The sequence below is a fragment of the Scophthalmus maximus genome, chromosome 4, assembly GCF_022379125.1.
Source record: "Scophthalmus maximus strain ysfricsl-2021 chromosome 4, ASM2237912v1, whole genome shotgun sequence".
NCBI lineage: Eukaryota > Metazoa > Chordata > Actinopteri > Pleuronectiformes > Scophthalmidae > Scophthalmus > Scophthalmus maximus.
Genome location: NC_061518.1, coordinates 20,505,001 through 20,522,075, shown reverse-complemented (window position 1 = coordinate 20,522,075; position 17,075 = coordinate 20,505,001). Strand labels below are relative to the sequence as shown.

General features: G+C 43.4%; 1 protein-coding gene across 2 annotated transcripts in view; it reads right to left on the bottom strand.

Moving 5' to 3' along the window:
* The window catches only part of tox3 (TOX high mobility group box family member 3), a 38,937-nt gene extending 22,476 nt beyond the window's left edge, over positions 1-16,461 (bottom strand). Inside the window, exon 1 of one of the 2 annotated variants that reach the window (XM_035629106.2) lies at positions 15,538-16,461. In XM_035629106.2, the coding sequence (XP_035484999.1) occupies positions 15,538-15,639 (102 nt within the window). In that variant the 5' untranslated portion in view covers positions 15,640-16,461. The remainder of the gene's footprint in view (positions 1-15,537) is intronic. The other variant, XM_035629107.2, reaches the window with a different exon arrangement.
* Between the last annotated feature and the right edge of the window lie 614 nt (positions 16,462-17,075).

The following is a 17,075-nucleotide window of genomic DNA, read 5'->3' as shown; positions in this document are numbered from 1 at the left end:
TCTCCCTAATGTCTGTAACTGCACTGTGGCTCTTAAAATGAAATTAACCTTTGGGATTTTTTTTAGCATGCAATATTAACCAAAATCACAAATGTGAACCTCGTGGTGGTGCCAGATGACAGACTGTACAAATTGAATGACTATCCTCCCAACAGTTGTTAAACAGTTTCAGTTTGGACCCAAGTGCCACACCATTAGCATGGCTAAAACTCGTATTTTCTAATTGTACATTCCCTATTCATTTGATATTTTAAATCATTATCAAGACTTCAAAAAAAAAGAAAAAACATGGACATTCCAAACTTCTGTGATCAGGTTTTATGTGTAAATGTCGATTTAAGAGCCAACGTTGTGACAATACAGTAACACATTACCACTGTGATTCTGTAGCACCGCCACATCCAATGCCAGCATGTTACACAATGGAGCTAAAATACACTAAGGTTCACCATAGCTACTGTTTTCTCTAAGGCCTAAGACTTGCAAATGCTGCCAAAACAAAGATGGTCTCAGCATTTGTCATAATGGACCCGTAGTCTGAGCCCAGTAGTCTCAATAATATGCAGGTCAAGTCTGCTCTGTACTCTCAAGAGCAAATCCGAAAAGAAAGCACAAGCTAAATGGGGTGCCATCTTTGATCTGGCGGGGTGCAAAGCCATTGGCCCAGAGCCACAAAGGGGCTTAGACGATGGAGAGGGCCTCAGAAACATAGTTTAGCTTTCCCACAATGGCTGCTGTTGCATGGACACACGGTTCTTGAGGAAGCAACATGAGAAAGGCTTGGCGTGGTGGTGCTGTCTTGCTTTTACGGCTAAGCCATGTCTCAAGGCTGTTTACTCTCTGCAGCTTTGAACCAACTCCCACTCAAGATGGAATCAGTGGTGTGGATTTGAACCAGGCTTCCTCTGCTCTGCTCGCCACTCTTCTACTACAGAGCAGGAGGCTGCTGTGGGGTTAAGGACGCAGGCGACTAAACATGACACTGTTAAAGGCAATGCAGGAGAAGAACAGCATTCAGCTTTTGGTGGAGCTAGAGTTGATGATTGTGCTACTTCTCTTGGATGGTCGGGTGCCTATGAGCTCTGGGACTTGGAATCACATAAAGCTCTGTCGAAAAGCTGCTGGGAGTGGAGTCCTCTCTTATTGCTTTAGCAGCACAGATGCATTTTTCTATTCCCTGTGTGCCCTTACTGGCTAATACACTCATTATAACCGGCTTTGGGAACGTGCACAGCTAAGAGCTTTTAGTGAAGGACTCGACAAAATCCTATGTTTCTTATCAAGTAATGGGAGAAAATGGAAACATATGAATTTGTGAATTAGAACAATTTGTTATGTGATGCATGTATAGGGCATCAAAGTACTGAAGGTGAAAACATCAAGATATTCAGTCCAGTTAATTATTATTGTAGAGTACAGCATTCTTTTAAGCTTTATTTAATAGTATCTGACATCAATAAATGTCATTAGAAGTCCACATCTTAGAAAATGAAATATTCTCTTTCCAGTGGTTGTGCCATTAAAACAACCATTACGGTTCACGTTAAAATGTTTACAGCCATATGTAACAGTGCAGCTGCTTAGGTGTTAAATGTTTTTGCCGTTTCGATCCAGTAAAATATTTTTAAGACCTTACTGCTTGTGCTGTGGCAATACTTTCCAGGTTGGTGTGCAACCTGTGTCTTTTCTGTTATTCTTACCATAAGTCCACAGTAAGCACAAACCGACCAGTTGTTCAATCTCTATAAATCTGAAAAACACAAACTGCTGAGCGGTGACTCATATATCAGTCTATTATATACTACAGGGCTGACTGTATTAAACAAATGGCTAGGCCTGCAGCTGGAAAAGAGAGGCAATATAGAGAGAGCAGAGGTTATTGTCTAATTTAAATCTTGGCTGCTTTCCCAGAGCTGTACCACATTCCAATTTGTGGCTGTGTTGCTTGGCGCTACTGACAGAGGTCCGGCTGCAAATACTCTCGGGCTCCTCTCCAGAAATGTGTCTCCAAACTGACAATCAACAAGTTGGCAGAGATTAACGGAATGACTGGGGCAAATTAGGTGAAATAATGAAAATGCACAGATATGGATATTGTGCTTTGTGCCCATTCTGCACGTGCCTTTTATTCTTTTTTAATCCCCCACTGCGGTTGCAATAATGCATCTATAATCATCGTGACTTGATGTGCAGCAACACGGGCTCATCAAGAAAGCCGGCGAACTGCTTCTGCGATGTCTTTGAGTTCCATAATGCAACGGCAGCTGGAAAAGACATCTGTGAAAACATAGTAGTTACCTAATGGTTGAGCGGGCTCTTAGAGGCAATTAGCTATTTCAAGCATTTCCTTGGCATACTATTGTCCGTTCGTCTGCGAGACTGACAGCACACCAGGACATCATTAGCAAACCTGACGGCTGTCGTGTCGCAGACATTGTTTTTTCTCGTGAGAGCAGCCGTCAGGCGAAGTGCTCCACTAATGTTTTTAACAGTAGTTAAACTCAAAATGTCACTTTAACATTTCATTCTTCAAAAGCGGCCGCGAGATTAAGATACCGGCTTTGAATAATTACAAACACTACGCTTCAACTCTGATTCCATATCATTGCACTGACATTTAAAGAGATTGGGACCAAAGACACACGACACGTCTTTTAGTCATAATGCCAAAAAATCATTCCTCTCATCTATATAAAGCGAGAGGGGGAGATCAAAGACACGCAGGGACCTGGAGGTCTGTTCAAGTGGTGCTTTAAAAGAACAAGGTAAGTTGTTGGAACGTGGGAAAAAAAACCAGTAAAAAAGCTCTATATGCAAGAATCTATTCTACTCATGCCTTTTCCTCAAAACTTACGTCAGGCAAACCAATAAAAATCCAACCAAATCTTGCATGTGCAATATATGTACAGTATGGATAGTTAAATAATAAATGACTGTCAATCATCCCACACTTCCATTCCCAAACAATCCTATATGCATAGGATAGTCAGACTAGCTCCTATAATAGAAATCTTGAAAGAAAAAAGAAAGGCCAAATACATTAATGACTTTTTTTGTTGCTATTTTCTGACTGATATTGTTATTATGCAATTTTTTTGTTGCATTAATGTAATACTGATGTAAGCATTTCTAAATGTTGCTGTTGTGAGTTTGAGTGATTCGGATTCAGCAGTTCCTTCCACCAGATCAGCATAAATCTGTGTTTTTCCTCAAGATCCTTACTTTATTTACATTGATGACAACGTCTCAACCCATCACACAATGTTAGAGAAACAGCAAAATTTAATTGGTTCTTCCCTCCCCCCTGCCCCATCCCTCCAGGTTTGGTGCAAATCGGTTCAGTGCCATTTGCATAATCCTGCTGACAAACAAACAGACAAGGGTGGAAACATAACTCCTTGCTGGAGGTAATAATTCATTGAATGTACACAATGGTTTGCCTTTGAGCTTTGGCACGTTCTCCCAATATTACCGCACATGAGTGTAAAAACAATCAGCCCTGAATCTGTCTCTTTTTACAATTGAAAATAATTGCACACATTGTATGTGTACAACCCTCCTTTACAGCTCTATAGATTTCCTTCTTTGAGCACAGCTCCCTCCGAACACTTATCCTTTCTCTATAGTGCAGGCAGCTAAAAAAGGCTAACATCTTCTGTATTTGAGCCTTGACCTCTATCTTAGGATCACACTGTGAGTTTCTCCACTGAAATAAATGAGAGTACTGCACAGTCTGCTCTGCACTCGCACCTTCACGAGCACATGTTCTCCCATCACTCCTCATTTGTCTTCATTAGGCTCATTCTTGACCAGGTTCTCCAATTCTCCGCCAACGTAAACGATTTGCAGAGAGCATCAGAACGTGTCATATTGTAGCTCCTGGCATCTTGTTATGCATGTGCAAAGCTGACTAGCAACTAAATGCAAATAACTTAATAGTAAAATGGTTTCCCATGTCCGTCAAGGTGCAATGAGTCAGCAAACCCTGAGAGACAGTCGTCGCGCTGATCCAATTAATCAATATATAAACAAAGCCCGTAATGACAAAATCAGTGATTTCAACAGGGGGCACTGTGCTGTAAAAACAGACTGCAGCTTCGAGTCGGAGTGAGGAACAGAATTCCCACTGTCAACTTGTCATCAGCTAATTTACCTGGAGCCGGAGGGGGAGATTCGCCGGACACATAGGGAGAGTTAATCTCTTCATTCATCGTCGCTAAAGAGATTGGCCCAATTAGCTCGCCGCATTGACTGACAGCCCGCGTGTTTGCTTTTCTCACTCAAAATGTTCCCCCTTCCCGAAATCAGAAGTCGTCCAGTTTATGCTGGCTCCGGCTAAAGTCTGGAATTATTTGAGGGGACTGTACAATAGTGAAATAATCATGATGTCTTTATTCAAATCTGTCGAGTCTGAAATATTCACCACTGCAATTTGCTGTGACTGATTAGCCAGTGGAAGGGTTGCTTGGGGATAGCTCTCCAGAGCTCTGTAATTGAGCGGATTTGACTTGAGAGAGGGTTTTCTTCTGCTGATAACTACACACATTCCCTTTTTTAATGTACTTTTCTTTTTTTAGCCTCTCCTTAGAGTCAGTGCACATCAGAATTACAACGCTTGGAGAAACAGCTGCACACAGAACTGTATGTAGGACAGTTTACATGTCAATTGCTGTCCCTGAAATGTGCCTCCACGTCTTGTGTCTTCTGGTGATTTACCACAATAACATAATTTAGCCCAGAGACCCCTCGGTGCTGGTCGGCCTGGTCACTGCAGAACTGTCAGATCAAGAAACTCAAAGATCAGTGACGATGACCCCGAGGACTGCCACGGTGGCCTCCGACATCCCACAATACATTCAATACAGACACGGTTGATGCAACTGTCTGCGTACCTTTAGTAATTTTTGCATTACAGGCTATTAAGTCTTTAAAAAACGATGCAGGCATTTTGCAAAATATTACAGGGATTTCATCATTTGGCATCTTTTAGATCTCTGTGGTGGGCAGAGTTGTTTTGATCAAAGCAGGGGTATTGCTGGAACAGCTCAGAGTGGTATGAGCAGGAGCTTGTGGCGGTTAATGTTAACTAAGGTTTGGTGAGATTTGGGTAGATGTTGTTTCATATTGTCATTTTAACATTTAGCATTAGTTTGACATTTTCACTAGTTTCCACAGGATCACCTTGAATCGTCGGGGTAACCTTCCAGTAAATATCCTGTTGGACCCGTGAGACTAATCATATATATATACTTTTATGTGATGACCTGTGATATTTTGACTAAAGCATGGCTAGATGTTGTAGCTGGCACATACAGTATATGCGAGGGATTACAAGGCTTAAGGGGGATGATAAACAATGCACTTAAAAGGGTAAGCCATCAAATTATGTCTAATAATGAGCCGTTTCATTATAACCATGTGCGGATAATTATGAGATTAATACGTCAATCCTGGTTTTGGCAGTTTCTGCAGCCAGGAGTGGCTAAATTCACCACAGTCCTTGTGCCACTGCCGCACAGAAAACGGTTGTCCTCTCTCACATGAAATCATCATTTCTTTGGTACAGAAAACAAAAGTGAGATGCTGTTATTCTTCTCCAAAACACGACACGGAGGCTCTGGGGCATGATGTGTCATTGTTATTCAGTGCTCACTCACCTACACTTAAAACATGATCCTTCTGGATTTTAATTAAGCACCAAGGTACCTCCCAGGGGGTTCTGACTTGGCAAAGGAAACTACTTTGATTTATGTACTACTTTGTTGTTCCTGCTCGAAGCTTGCCTGTTATGGGAGACGATGGTGATGGATTTAAGAACCAGAGCAATTATTCTTATTTGTTAATTAGTTCCCGTTAGGGGTGTATTCCTCTGAAAATAACAATAGCCTCCAATAGTAAAGCCAAACACAGAGCTGCCATCTCTCGAGCACATAACAATCAGACCAATGACTATGTTAGGGCTGGGTATACTGGGACTCATGCTTGTAGGATGGACACATGTTCATACACGTCCAGCTAAATATGGTGACAATTCACTGCAGCATCACCTAAAGCTGATAGGAATGCAGCCCCCCTACAGCAGAAAATATAATATATCAGCAATTTGCAAGGCACTACAGTGTGGCATTTCAACAGCATTTGTATCATGTTAAATTAACAGCAAACATTATTGTAGCTACAATATATATTATTATAAAACATATTTCAGTTTTAATTTCTATTTAGAACGTAAATATATGATGTTATTGTTATACACATATTAATGCGCAAAGAACATAACAAATAAAAAACACAAAAGTGCAGCTACAGGAAGCTGTATTAAGATTGAGTACCTTTTAGATCAAACATATATGCTGTAGGTGTTCTTTGCTACATTGTTGCTTCTCTTTTGAAATAGGTATTACTTACTCAGTAATTGTTAACCATGGACAGCAGCCGGTTTTCAATATAAAATGTAAAGTACTGGCAAGAGTATAATCCAGACGGCCCAGGTGTACAATGTGCTGCCGTTTTTAATAACCGGCCGCATGCACAGCAATAAAAGATGACAAATACTCACTGGTAATGTAATAATGTTCAGACATTTTTTTTTCTTTTCTTTGCAAAACCTGGTTATAAAATGCACTATAGCTGGTAATAGTGTTAATCTAAGAAATAACATTTTTCTTCCACTTGTAATTCATTTACCACAATATTAAAAATGAAAATATGTCAAAATTGCTCTTTTCTTACAACTCCATCATGGCCTGCCATGCCACATATCAAACATTCACAGATGAAAGCCGCAATGGAACACATGCGCCATGATGAGGGTTGGAAGTGATGGTCAGTGACACAAGAATGGTTTCAGACGCGGACTTTGTACAAGGTCTGCTCTCCTAGATGCATATCAGAAGCTAATGGAGTCTCGAAACTACGGGGGTGCAGTGGGATCACTACGATTAGCTCGTGGAACTGCTGAAGGTCACCACTGCTGAGCTGAGCAGCCACAAACCTTCATAAAACCATGCAGCGTATCATTATTTTCAAAGTGTTTCATTATGGACGGTTAACCTTGGCTAACTCCGACATAACACTTTAATCAGCTGCCTGTAATGCCGCTGAAACAGTATAATCATTCAGCTTCTCTGCTTGTTTATCAGCGGGAGACACACACACACACACACACACACACACACACACACACACACACACACACACACACACACACACACACACACACACACACACACACACACACACACACACACACACACACACACACACACACACACACACAGAGTGGAGACTATTTAATAAAAGAGAGAACCCTTTCCCCAAGGCTGTTCAGGTATTTGTAAAGTTACACCAAGAGTCAGAACCTCCAAAGACGAGGAAGTGGATCGGTTTCCCTGGGAGGAATGTCATTTGAAAGAATAGTCAGTGGCTGTCCAGCGAGAGAAACCCTGCCAATGCTCAGGCCTCACAGACCTTGATCTTGTTTCTGCTGCTGCCATCCCACAATACGACCACAAGTGAGAGACCACGGGCCAAGACGAAACACACACACACACACACATCACAATAAACAAGGACGTGCTGTGAATGAGCCTTGACTTAAACTCCTGAAAATATCAGAAGTTGCCTCAAAAATGCCATGGCCCTCTTTTCCAATCCCATCTGAGGTTTCAGGGACTGGACCTTTATTATGTGGCTGGAGCTTTGACTGTGGCCATGTCCATTGTTTCCTTTTGATCACGTAACTGAACAAAAAATTGACAGATTCATTAATACTGTGCGATTCTCAAGTTACCAAACATCGCAAAACTAGTGATATTTCAGTACAGCTTGAGAGCTGTTCATTCAAATGAAGGCAGTAGCTGTGTAATTATGGCTAAAAGAGTGATAAAATGAGTGTTTCCCAAAATTGTCATCTCTCTGATAATCTTCCCCTGACAGCGTCCAGTCTTGACAGCTAAAGCATGATTAATGTTTTGATGGTCATAACTCAAAGTTCTTGGTTAGGACAGGGGTTATAATAATAATGCTCTCAGATCAATACTGAAAGATGTTGGTGTCTCCCGTCTCATGCCTTCAAGTCAAGTTTGCACAGTCAACACCTTTACCCAAATTCCTTATGGTAGGAAATTATAAAGGTTGTGAAAATAGGTGTAATTTGTGAGTGATCAGAGAATGGCAGAAAATTAGAGGGCAGACATAATTTAAAAAAAAAACATGAGTAAAAAGTAACTGTCATTTAATTGCTGTGCAGAAGGTATTTTATGTGACATTGGTGTCTAAGAGGGATACGCATTTCTGACAGACCAAGTACAGGGAGGATGTAAAGGGCAAACATTCTTCTTGGAACAGCTGTTTCATTCTCCCCGGGGACTTAGCGCTATAATGAGACAGTCCTCCATCAGTGCGCTCCATTGAGATCTTGATATCACTCAAACTGAACATAAACTACGACAAAAAAAAAAAATACTATTCATGGCAATGAATAATCCTTTCAGTCTAACGCATGTATGTAAAAAAAAAAAGATTAATTTAAACGGTGGCAGGGTGAGATGGCAGTTTTCCAATGCTGGGAGACTATCGAAGCTCATTTAGGAGGTAGCGTAGCTTTATAGGCTGCAGTATTACTGCTACGGCTCAGATACACATGAACATTATCCAACTGCCACAAGCAGTTTACAAACGTACATGTTAAACTCACTGAGCATATACCAGCATTAACAGAATCATGTGAAAAGGGAGACGGTGACCTATCTTATTTATTTTACCAGAAAGCAGAATATACGTCCGTATTATTAAAAAAAAGATGTTGTTTTAAGTAATGCTTCCAGATTGTGCTGTGTGAAAAACAGATGTTTATTACGTTAGTCTTCACTGAAACCTGTGGCAGTTAGCGCCAACGTGCCATCTACATCACCATTCAAATGATAAGTCCTATTTACCCTCATCATTTAAGCTCTTTGTCCACATGGTTGGAGGGATATTTGCACACCTGCTACTATTGTCAGTCCTTTTACAACAACCTGGTAACACGCTGCATTATGGGAATGTGTGATGTTGGCAGGGGGCGGCTGGAAAGGGGCCAATTAATCACGGTGTAAAATGTAATACTACACACACATGTACTGCCCATAATGAGGCAGAAAGTCATATTCAATACATGGTACAGTTGCTGGAACAGTGACTAATATTTCTATGAGTAGGCTGCTTTTGCTAGAAGGGTCACAGCCGAATCAAACCTTAAAATGAAACCCACACACAGCCAGTCATTCCAGTTTGGTTGACAGGACTCATTTATGTATTGAAGAAAATGTGATTCCGCCTTCACCGATTGGAAAGTGACTCCAAAAGAAAAATGACAGTAACAGCTGGAGGAAGGAGTCCGATACATCAAGTGGTTAGAATTCAACTAGTTCGGTCTACGGAATATCACGCATGACTGTGTGAGAGGAGGAGGATATTCGTCAGTGGCCTGTGCTCCTTGAAAAGAGCCAAGGGCTTAAGTCGAGCAAGTCGAGTTAAAAGGAAAACAGCAGCATGTTTTGATACAGCTCTGTGAGCCCATTAAGAGAATTGGACATTAGATCTATGAAACATGGAATGGGTGCCTCTTTGGAAAGCTTTAAAAAATGAATGTGCCTTAACAGCGAGGCTAACCACTAAAGGGACACAACACTTATTGAATCAGCCAACCAGAAGTGATTGACTGGTCCCTTTGAAAACTGCTTAATTCACGGTAAAAGCAGTTTTCTGGGGCACGGGGAGGATTTTTTTCCCCCTTTCCTTTTAATAAGTCAGCAAGGGTGAGGCTGTCAGAGATGTACTGAGCCAAGCCCAGATTAAAACAGTACATCATGGTGGAAATATATCTCTTGTTCGATTCAAAGGAGCACAGTATTCACAGAAAAATAAAGAGAGTCCTTCGTCTTTCTCACGGAGGAGTTCAGTCTCTGTGTGGAACAGTGACTTATGGATGTTTTATGGTTTTGTTCACAAAAGTACTCACAAAAAAAAAACCATTCGTCAAAATATGGCTGAAAACAACATTGCAGCTGATGCCTTGTGTGGATAGCTCAACTGCATATGGTGAAATAACCAAAATTAGAATAATAAAACATTGGAATTGTGAATGCGTTAATGTTAATGGAGCAATACATAACTTTTTCTGGAGATGAGTAATAACGCAAGCAGCGATTAGTATTTAAGCGACAGAACACAGAACAGTGTTGATCTGATGATCAGAAATAAGCTATAAAAGACATTGTGAAGACAAAACGGTGATCAATTACAGAATACTTAAATAGCCTTTCCACACGTTTAGGACTACAACTGGATACATGACTTCTAACTAACTTATAACTCCTCTATTAATGTTTGACTTCCAATGTCAAAACGAGCTATCTTCCCTCAGGCACTTACACCGTTTGATGGATGGTGCAGCGACACCGTGTACATGATCAAAATCCAATAACAAATGTGTTTCTCCTGTGCATTCATCCTCTTTGTATCACTGAAGGAGACATGTTTTTTTTTTGTTGTTGTTGAAACAGTCATGGCGCTGCACAGTTTCTGGACAGAACAGGCTGCTTTAGTTCAGCGGGGACCAACCGGGGCCAGGGTTAACCCTCTAGGAAATAACTTAAAAGTCACACACACAAACAATTTTGTGTGGTCTGCCTAAATGTGAAGCACACTGAGTGAGGCACAAGATGTAATGAAGAAGATTTACGAGCAGCGCTGGCAGGATTACACGGGGTCTTTACGACCGCTGATCTGGGTAATGGACTATGTATAAGATTCCGGAGCCCTATTGTCGCATCCACCTCATAAACAAAGCAGACAACCTGCTCCTACGTCTGCTACAAGTTCAGAAACTGGTAAAACAAGTTGTATTATATTGACACAAAATTCAGCGTGACTCACTGTAGCGGGTGATAACGCACGTGCACCCGCCGCCATATGTCAACATCTTAACACGATCAACAGAGTGCAGAATTGACAGCTGCGATCGTGGGGTGCCACAGGAATCAGAAACTACCGCGCTCACGGTTTGATGAGAAGCCCTATTCCGCGTCTCCTCTTCAGAAACCCTCACCCATGAGAACACTAGGAGCCCGTCTTCATTTCAGTTTCCGCCAATATGTCTCTGTCACCCATGTGGCTTTGAAGGATCATAGCAACCGCCTTAAACATGGATTTCCTGTCTGACCTAAGTGAGGACACAGTGTGGAAGAAGTGGAATGGTGTGCATGTAGAAAAGGTGATCATCTGCTCTGAGGAGAGACACGCCAGTGGAGCGATCGGTCGGACGGAGCCGTCGGTCTTAGATGCAGGAAACTCCAAAGTTACAGTGTGCAAGTGTGTTCGAGTGGGCAGACTAAAAATAACACACTCAAATCTCAGTGGGGAAATTAGGCGTTTAATAAATCTGTTGAACTACATCTCCTGACAGGCTACAAGCAAAAGACTCAGCAAAACACATCAGCTATTCACTTGTTGGACACTTTAACATTTAACGTGCACCTCGGAGTCATATCCATCAACGGGTGGGTTTGACAAAGCAGGCGGCCTCTGAGGTTAAACACACACACACACACACACACACATACTTTAAGTTGTGTTTGGATATGTTTAGAATGTGTGTGTGATGAAATGGCACCAGCTGTGTACACTGGAGAGATGTGCACAAGGCCCCTGGTTGAGCAGAGCGTTAACCCCTTCTCTGCCAGTGGAGCAGCGGGGACGGCAGACAGAAAAGAAGCTTGGCTCGCCAAGGTTTGATCAGAACGATGGGTTCGCTGCAGTGAGTAGTCAGTAATTCATAGAGATCTTTGCCCCCGTTCCTCAAAACTCTGTTGCTTTTGGTTTGCCTTTCATTTGCATGGGTCAGTAAGGGCCACATGAACCATGAGTTGGCTTCTGTTTCACCTAGAGCACATTTTACAGGCTCTATAAAGTCCTCTGATAATTGCAGCTGCCGTCCTACATCCTCATGTAAAGTCTTTCAGTGTGGACGACTTCCTAATTATTGTTTTCATTGTCAAGTCTTTCATATCATGATATCATGGGATGATACAACACAAAGTAGATAGCACAGTACATATACTCGAGTGCTTTAACTATGTTCCGTATAAAATGTCTAAAGATGAATATGAAGAGGAATAGAGAACGTGTCCTACAATAAAATTGTGTTTCTTTAGCTTTTTGTCATAGTTGCTGGACATAACAGCAAACATACGATATGTAGCAACCTTGTCGGAGATTCGAGGGCAGAGCAACTGGTGTTTCAGTATACATTGCAACCAACCAAACTATTCAATGTTGCTCTAACAAAATGAATCTGTCAACAGAAAGTAAAATCGCCATCACATTTCATGCTGAACACGAACAGGAGTGGTTTTCCACAAAAGCAAAGTTGTTCACCTGATGAGATCATCGAAAGTGGGATATGGTTTCATGAAAATCTTAAGGATTATAGCTTTAAATCAACAGAAGCCGTCATTGATTCAAAATATGTTAACTTGTCCTTAATTGGAATGCTTTACTAGGCACCAAAAGCTTTCAATTTATTTTTGTAAGTTTCCATTTCCAAAGTGCCCTGAAGCCTCTTGTTCACATGCCTCTGCAACGGTGCAATACAATTACTCGGATGTATGGTTGATTCACAACTACAAAGAATTATGATTATGTCTCCGTGGTGGCTGGTAGGAGTCTTGCGAATGAACCTAAAGTGCGAGCACGAGTGCAGGTGAAGAGTTTGTATTAACATCTGTTGGTGATTTCAGTCTCTGACTGGAGGTAATGAAAGCCCACACTAAATGGATACTGTATCTTAAACGTTATTAAACCTTTTGGAAGAAAAGAAAAAAAAGAAAAGACCAGATGGCCATAAATATGGGAATAACACAGGGTCTTTTTCATGGAACCATTAAAGTCAATCACATTTGACTTTTACAAATACCCAAACCAGACTAATCCAAACAACTGCTTGGATTTGGTTAATGCCGTGTCTGACTGAGGAGCCTGGCCAGAGAAACCACGTAACTCAGACTGCCTCACATATGATGCATGCAGCTCTCATTTGTCAAGTTCCGTCTTCTGACATTATATAGAAGTAGCCACTAACATTTTCTTTAAGCTACCAACAAAAAGTCAGTAACAGTTGGGGGGGCCTTGGTGGGGATGCTGTCCGGCAAAACTGATCTGTGCTCAACCCTTAGTCAAGTTAGTAGAAGAGAAACGGGCCCTGCCGTGACGGGCCCTGTCACCGACCTCCACACTTTGAAAGGTCTGTTTCTGTGATTTTTTTGAACATTAAATGCAGTTTGCTTTGAGGAGTTTCGGAAAAAGACGAAACAAAAGTCCGATTCTGTCATATTTCAGCAGAGCAGCTACATTCCTTGCCGAATATCAATCATCTGTGTGGAATTGTGGCATGTTTCTCTCCGGGACCGCTGCTTCGCCTTCATCTGGGTGCCAAAAAGCACGCGGCTTCATTAGTCATGACTGCAGCACCTAATTAAGTTTGTGCCACTCGTTTGGATTTTTCTGTAAATTTAAAAGAATCTGTGATGTTTTCAAAGTGCCTCTGGGCCCCTTCTGTCTCTGTTGTCATTAAGATTACACATTTCCGGTGCCAGGGAGCATTGCCTGTTTTCAAATCAAAACTATGAATCTCCCGGAGGTTGTTTTGTGAGGCTCTAGTCGTGTGTGACTTGTAAGCACGCCACATCTTTTGGCTGACTAACCGCTCGGCATTGTGCTACCTTTCAGCAGGTTGATTCGAATATACTGGGCGGCTTGATTTGAAAGATGCATGCGAAATAATCTATTTGTTCACCACGGGAAGGCTTTGTAGTTGGAATGAAACACATGCTTTCTACTCTCCGTCTCTTGTCTCTCCAACATAACTGCTGGAGATCCTGCATGAGCTCCTTCTCACCACCCTTCCTCTCGCTCTCTACCTCCTTTTTTTGCATTGTGGCCAATTACTGTTGCAGATGGAAAATTTCACTTGACCTGGGGAATTTTATGAGCAGGAATAAAATTGCACTTCGACTCCTGCACCCGATTCAAAGGCAATGCAGTTAAAATGTCTCATGGCTGATGAAGACATGATGAAATTGGGCACATATGACAACTTGGCCACATGACAAAGAGCTGATGAAACAGTGAGAAACCTGGTCACTGTTTTTGAACAGCATCAGATTGCAAGGGCTGAATAATTTGGGATTGGGTGGTGTGTGTGTTTGTGTGTGTGTGTGTGTGTGTGTGTGAGAGAGAGAGAGGGGGGGGAGGGGGAGAAGGGGTGGGGGAGGTAGAGGTACCATTGTTTAGACTTTTTAAACACCGCACGCCACTGTTGTGTGATTTGTGCCTGTCATAGTGATGTTCCCTCTCGCCGGGGCACATGGGAGTCGGGCTGCTGATGGATCACTGGCCCAATAGTTCAAGTGTTACATCACCGACAAAACATCACAAACCATCAACAGTGTTTTTACAATAACCCCTCTCTCACATTTTTTCTGAGTCTTAATAAACTTGCTGGGCCTCTGCAATGTGTTATTATTAAAAAAACAACAACTCATAAACAGTGTACTTGTATACAGACGTAGTAAAGTGTATAAAACTCCTTTTTGCATCTGGGAGTGAGTCCAGAAAACTGTGTTGACAGGCTGAGGGGTTTACTGATGCCGTGTTTTAAGATGAGTGCGCACAACACTGCACAATGCTGACAATGAACACATTCATAACAGAGCAGATTACAAGTGTGCCGTCTGTTTCTCTGTGAGTCAATGTAGAGACATGTGGAGTTGTAAACTGATAATCAGGGGGTTTCGTTTTAAACTCTGTGTGCAACACCGAGGAACAGAAAGCCAGGGGGAAATACTCAAACTGTAAAGTGCAAACAGACTATGTGGTGTGAGTGTGTGACTTTGACATTATTGTGCGTTCGGGCAAAGGAAGGAGAAGAGAAGGACACTTGAGACTTCTACACGCCAAAGGGCAAACAAATGTTTCCCCGACATGTTTGACCATGTAACCAGGATCAGGGTCGTGCAGCGCAGAGTTTATTTGACAACAGATTCGCTGCATCACCCTCTCATCACATTTGATTCAGTGTGGGCAGCTGATGCAATGGTCCAGCGCCGGTTGTCGAACATGACAGTGTGGAGTTGTGGATCACATCACTGAAGAGTGCTGAGAGTTGAGCAGTGCAATGAGACAGGTCGGAGGCAGACAGAGAGTCACCGCACTTCCATTGTCCGCAGTAATACACAACAACAAAGTTTGTGGCGGGGGGGGGTTATTCATTAGGCAACTTTAGAGAGACCGTGGCTGGAGTCCGCGTAAAAAGGGAAGTGGACCAAAATGGAGGCAATTGTGGTAAATTAGCATATGACTTAGTTGTGGGATTAATTTGGAGAGGCTGCACGAGTCGGACACTTTCAGCACCAGCAGCAGCCTGGTCCGAACTGGGCTACGGCGCAGGGCGCAGGGCGCACGGCGCACGGCGCAGGGGGGAGGCTTCCAACTCACCTTGTTGAAGTTGTAGTAGCCCAAACAGTGGGCAAAATCCAGGTTCGGTGGATCTCCTGGAATAGAATTCCCACCAGCAGTCGGATAAAATCTTACATCCATGGTGTGAGTGTGTGTGTGTCGGGGGCGCGCAGCTGCAGCTGTAGCCCACTGCACGGTGCGCAATTTGTTTCTGCCGTTTACAATCCAGGCGCGCAGGGAAGGAGACGGAGAGGGACAGGCGGCGAGGCTGACCCCGGCTTCTTCTCTCTTTTTGAAAGGGGGTAAAGCAGACACAAGCTGCGGGTAAAGTTGCGATACTCCTCTCCTCACGCCGATGGAGCCCACGTGCAGTGTGGACCTAGCCCGGTGGAAGCTGTGGCGCAGGGAGCCGGAGACGCGGTGTGCCCATGCACTTACACACAGATGCTGCCGCCGCCGCCGCTGCCTCTGTATACAAAGAAGCCACGAGACCGGCGACTGAGCGAGGGTCCACCTCCTTCTCCTCCCCCCTCTCCTCGCATGCAGGAAACGGGAGAGATACGAAAAAACTCTGGATAAAGTGGCGACGACGAGCCAAGTTAAGTCCGCACGTCAACGCCCCCCCCCCCCCAAAAAAAACAACAACAACAACAACAACGCGCGTATTTACGCACCGAGCGCGTCCGTGTCCTCCTCCCGGGCCGCGGCTCTCACAAGTTCATCTCTCCTCCAACTTGGACAACTGGAGTTTGGCGAGGCAGTGTTTCGCTGGGAGGAAGCTCGCCGGCCGGCCCGATACCATCTGCCCCAAATGCAGCGCAGCCTTCGGAGGGGTTGTGGCGACACACGCGAAACAAACGGCCCGCAGACGGTGCAGTTAGTGACCGCGGTGTAGTGCGCGCAGTGCGTCCCGGTGCAGCCTTCGGCTCTGCGCGCTGCGGTGACGAACGGCCGAGGTGTGCGAACAAGCCGGCCCCTCCCCACACACGCTCAGGCCACGCCCACGACCACGCAGCATTGGAGTCCATGTGACAGGTTGACATGGGATGATTCACGCAAATTCTGCCGATTCGCGTGTGCTCCTGTGCACATTTTCTTTTCATCACCACCAGTCCCTTCATGTATTTTGTCTGTGTTTTGATTTGGAAGCGGAGGCACAGATTTAGGGGCCTGCGATATAATCGTTTTCCTACCTCCGTGTGACCTGAATGTAATGCACGAGCGGCGCAAGTGAATGGGGCTAACTTTGAAAAGGGCCAGTCCAGTATCACGGCGTATCAAATAATTTCACAATTTGACCATTTCAACATCAACAGTTTACATTTCAATACATTTAGCACCTGCACCGCCAATGCTAATGCTAACCTTAGGCCGTATGTTAAAAAAAAACCTCGACGGAGTCACAATGGGTTCCGACAAAAGTGAAGCCGATGCCGAACCTTTATTCTCTCGAGTGACCAGCAGGGGGCGACTCCGCTGGTTTGCAAAAAGAAGCCGGTTTCTATTGAAGTCTATGAGAAAACAGACGTCCTGGACACCTTTCTCTTCGTATTTCTTAGTGTCCGCGAGGTCTACGT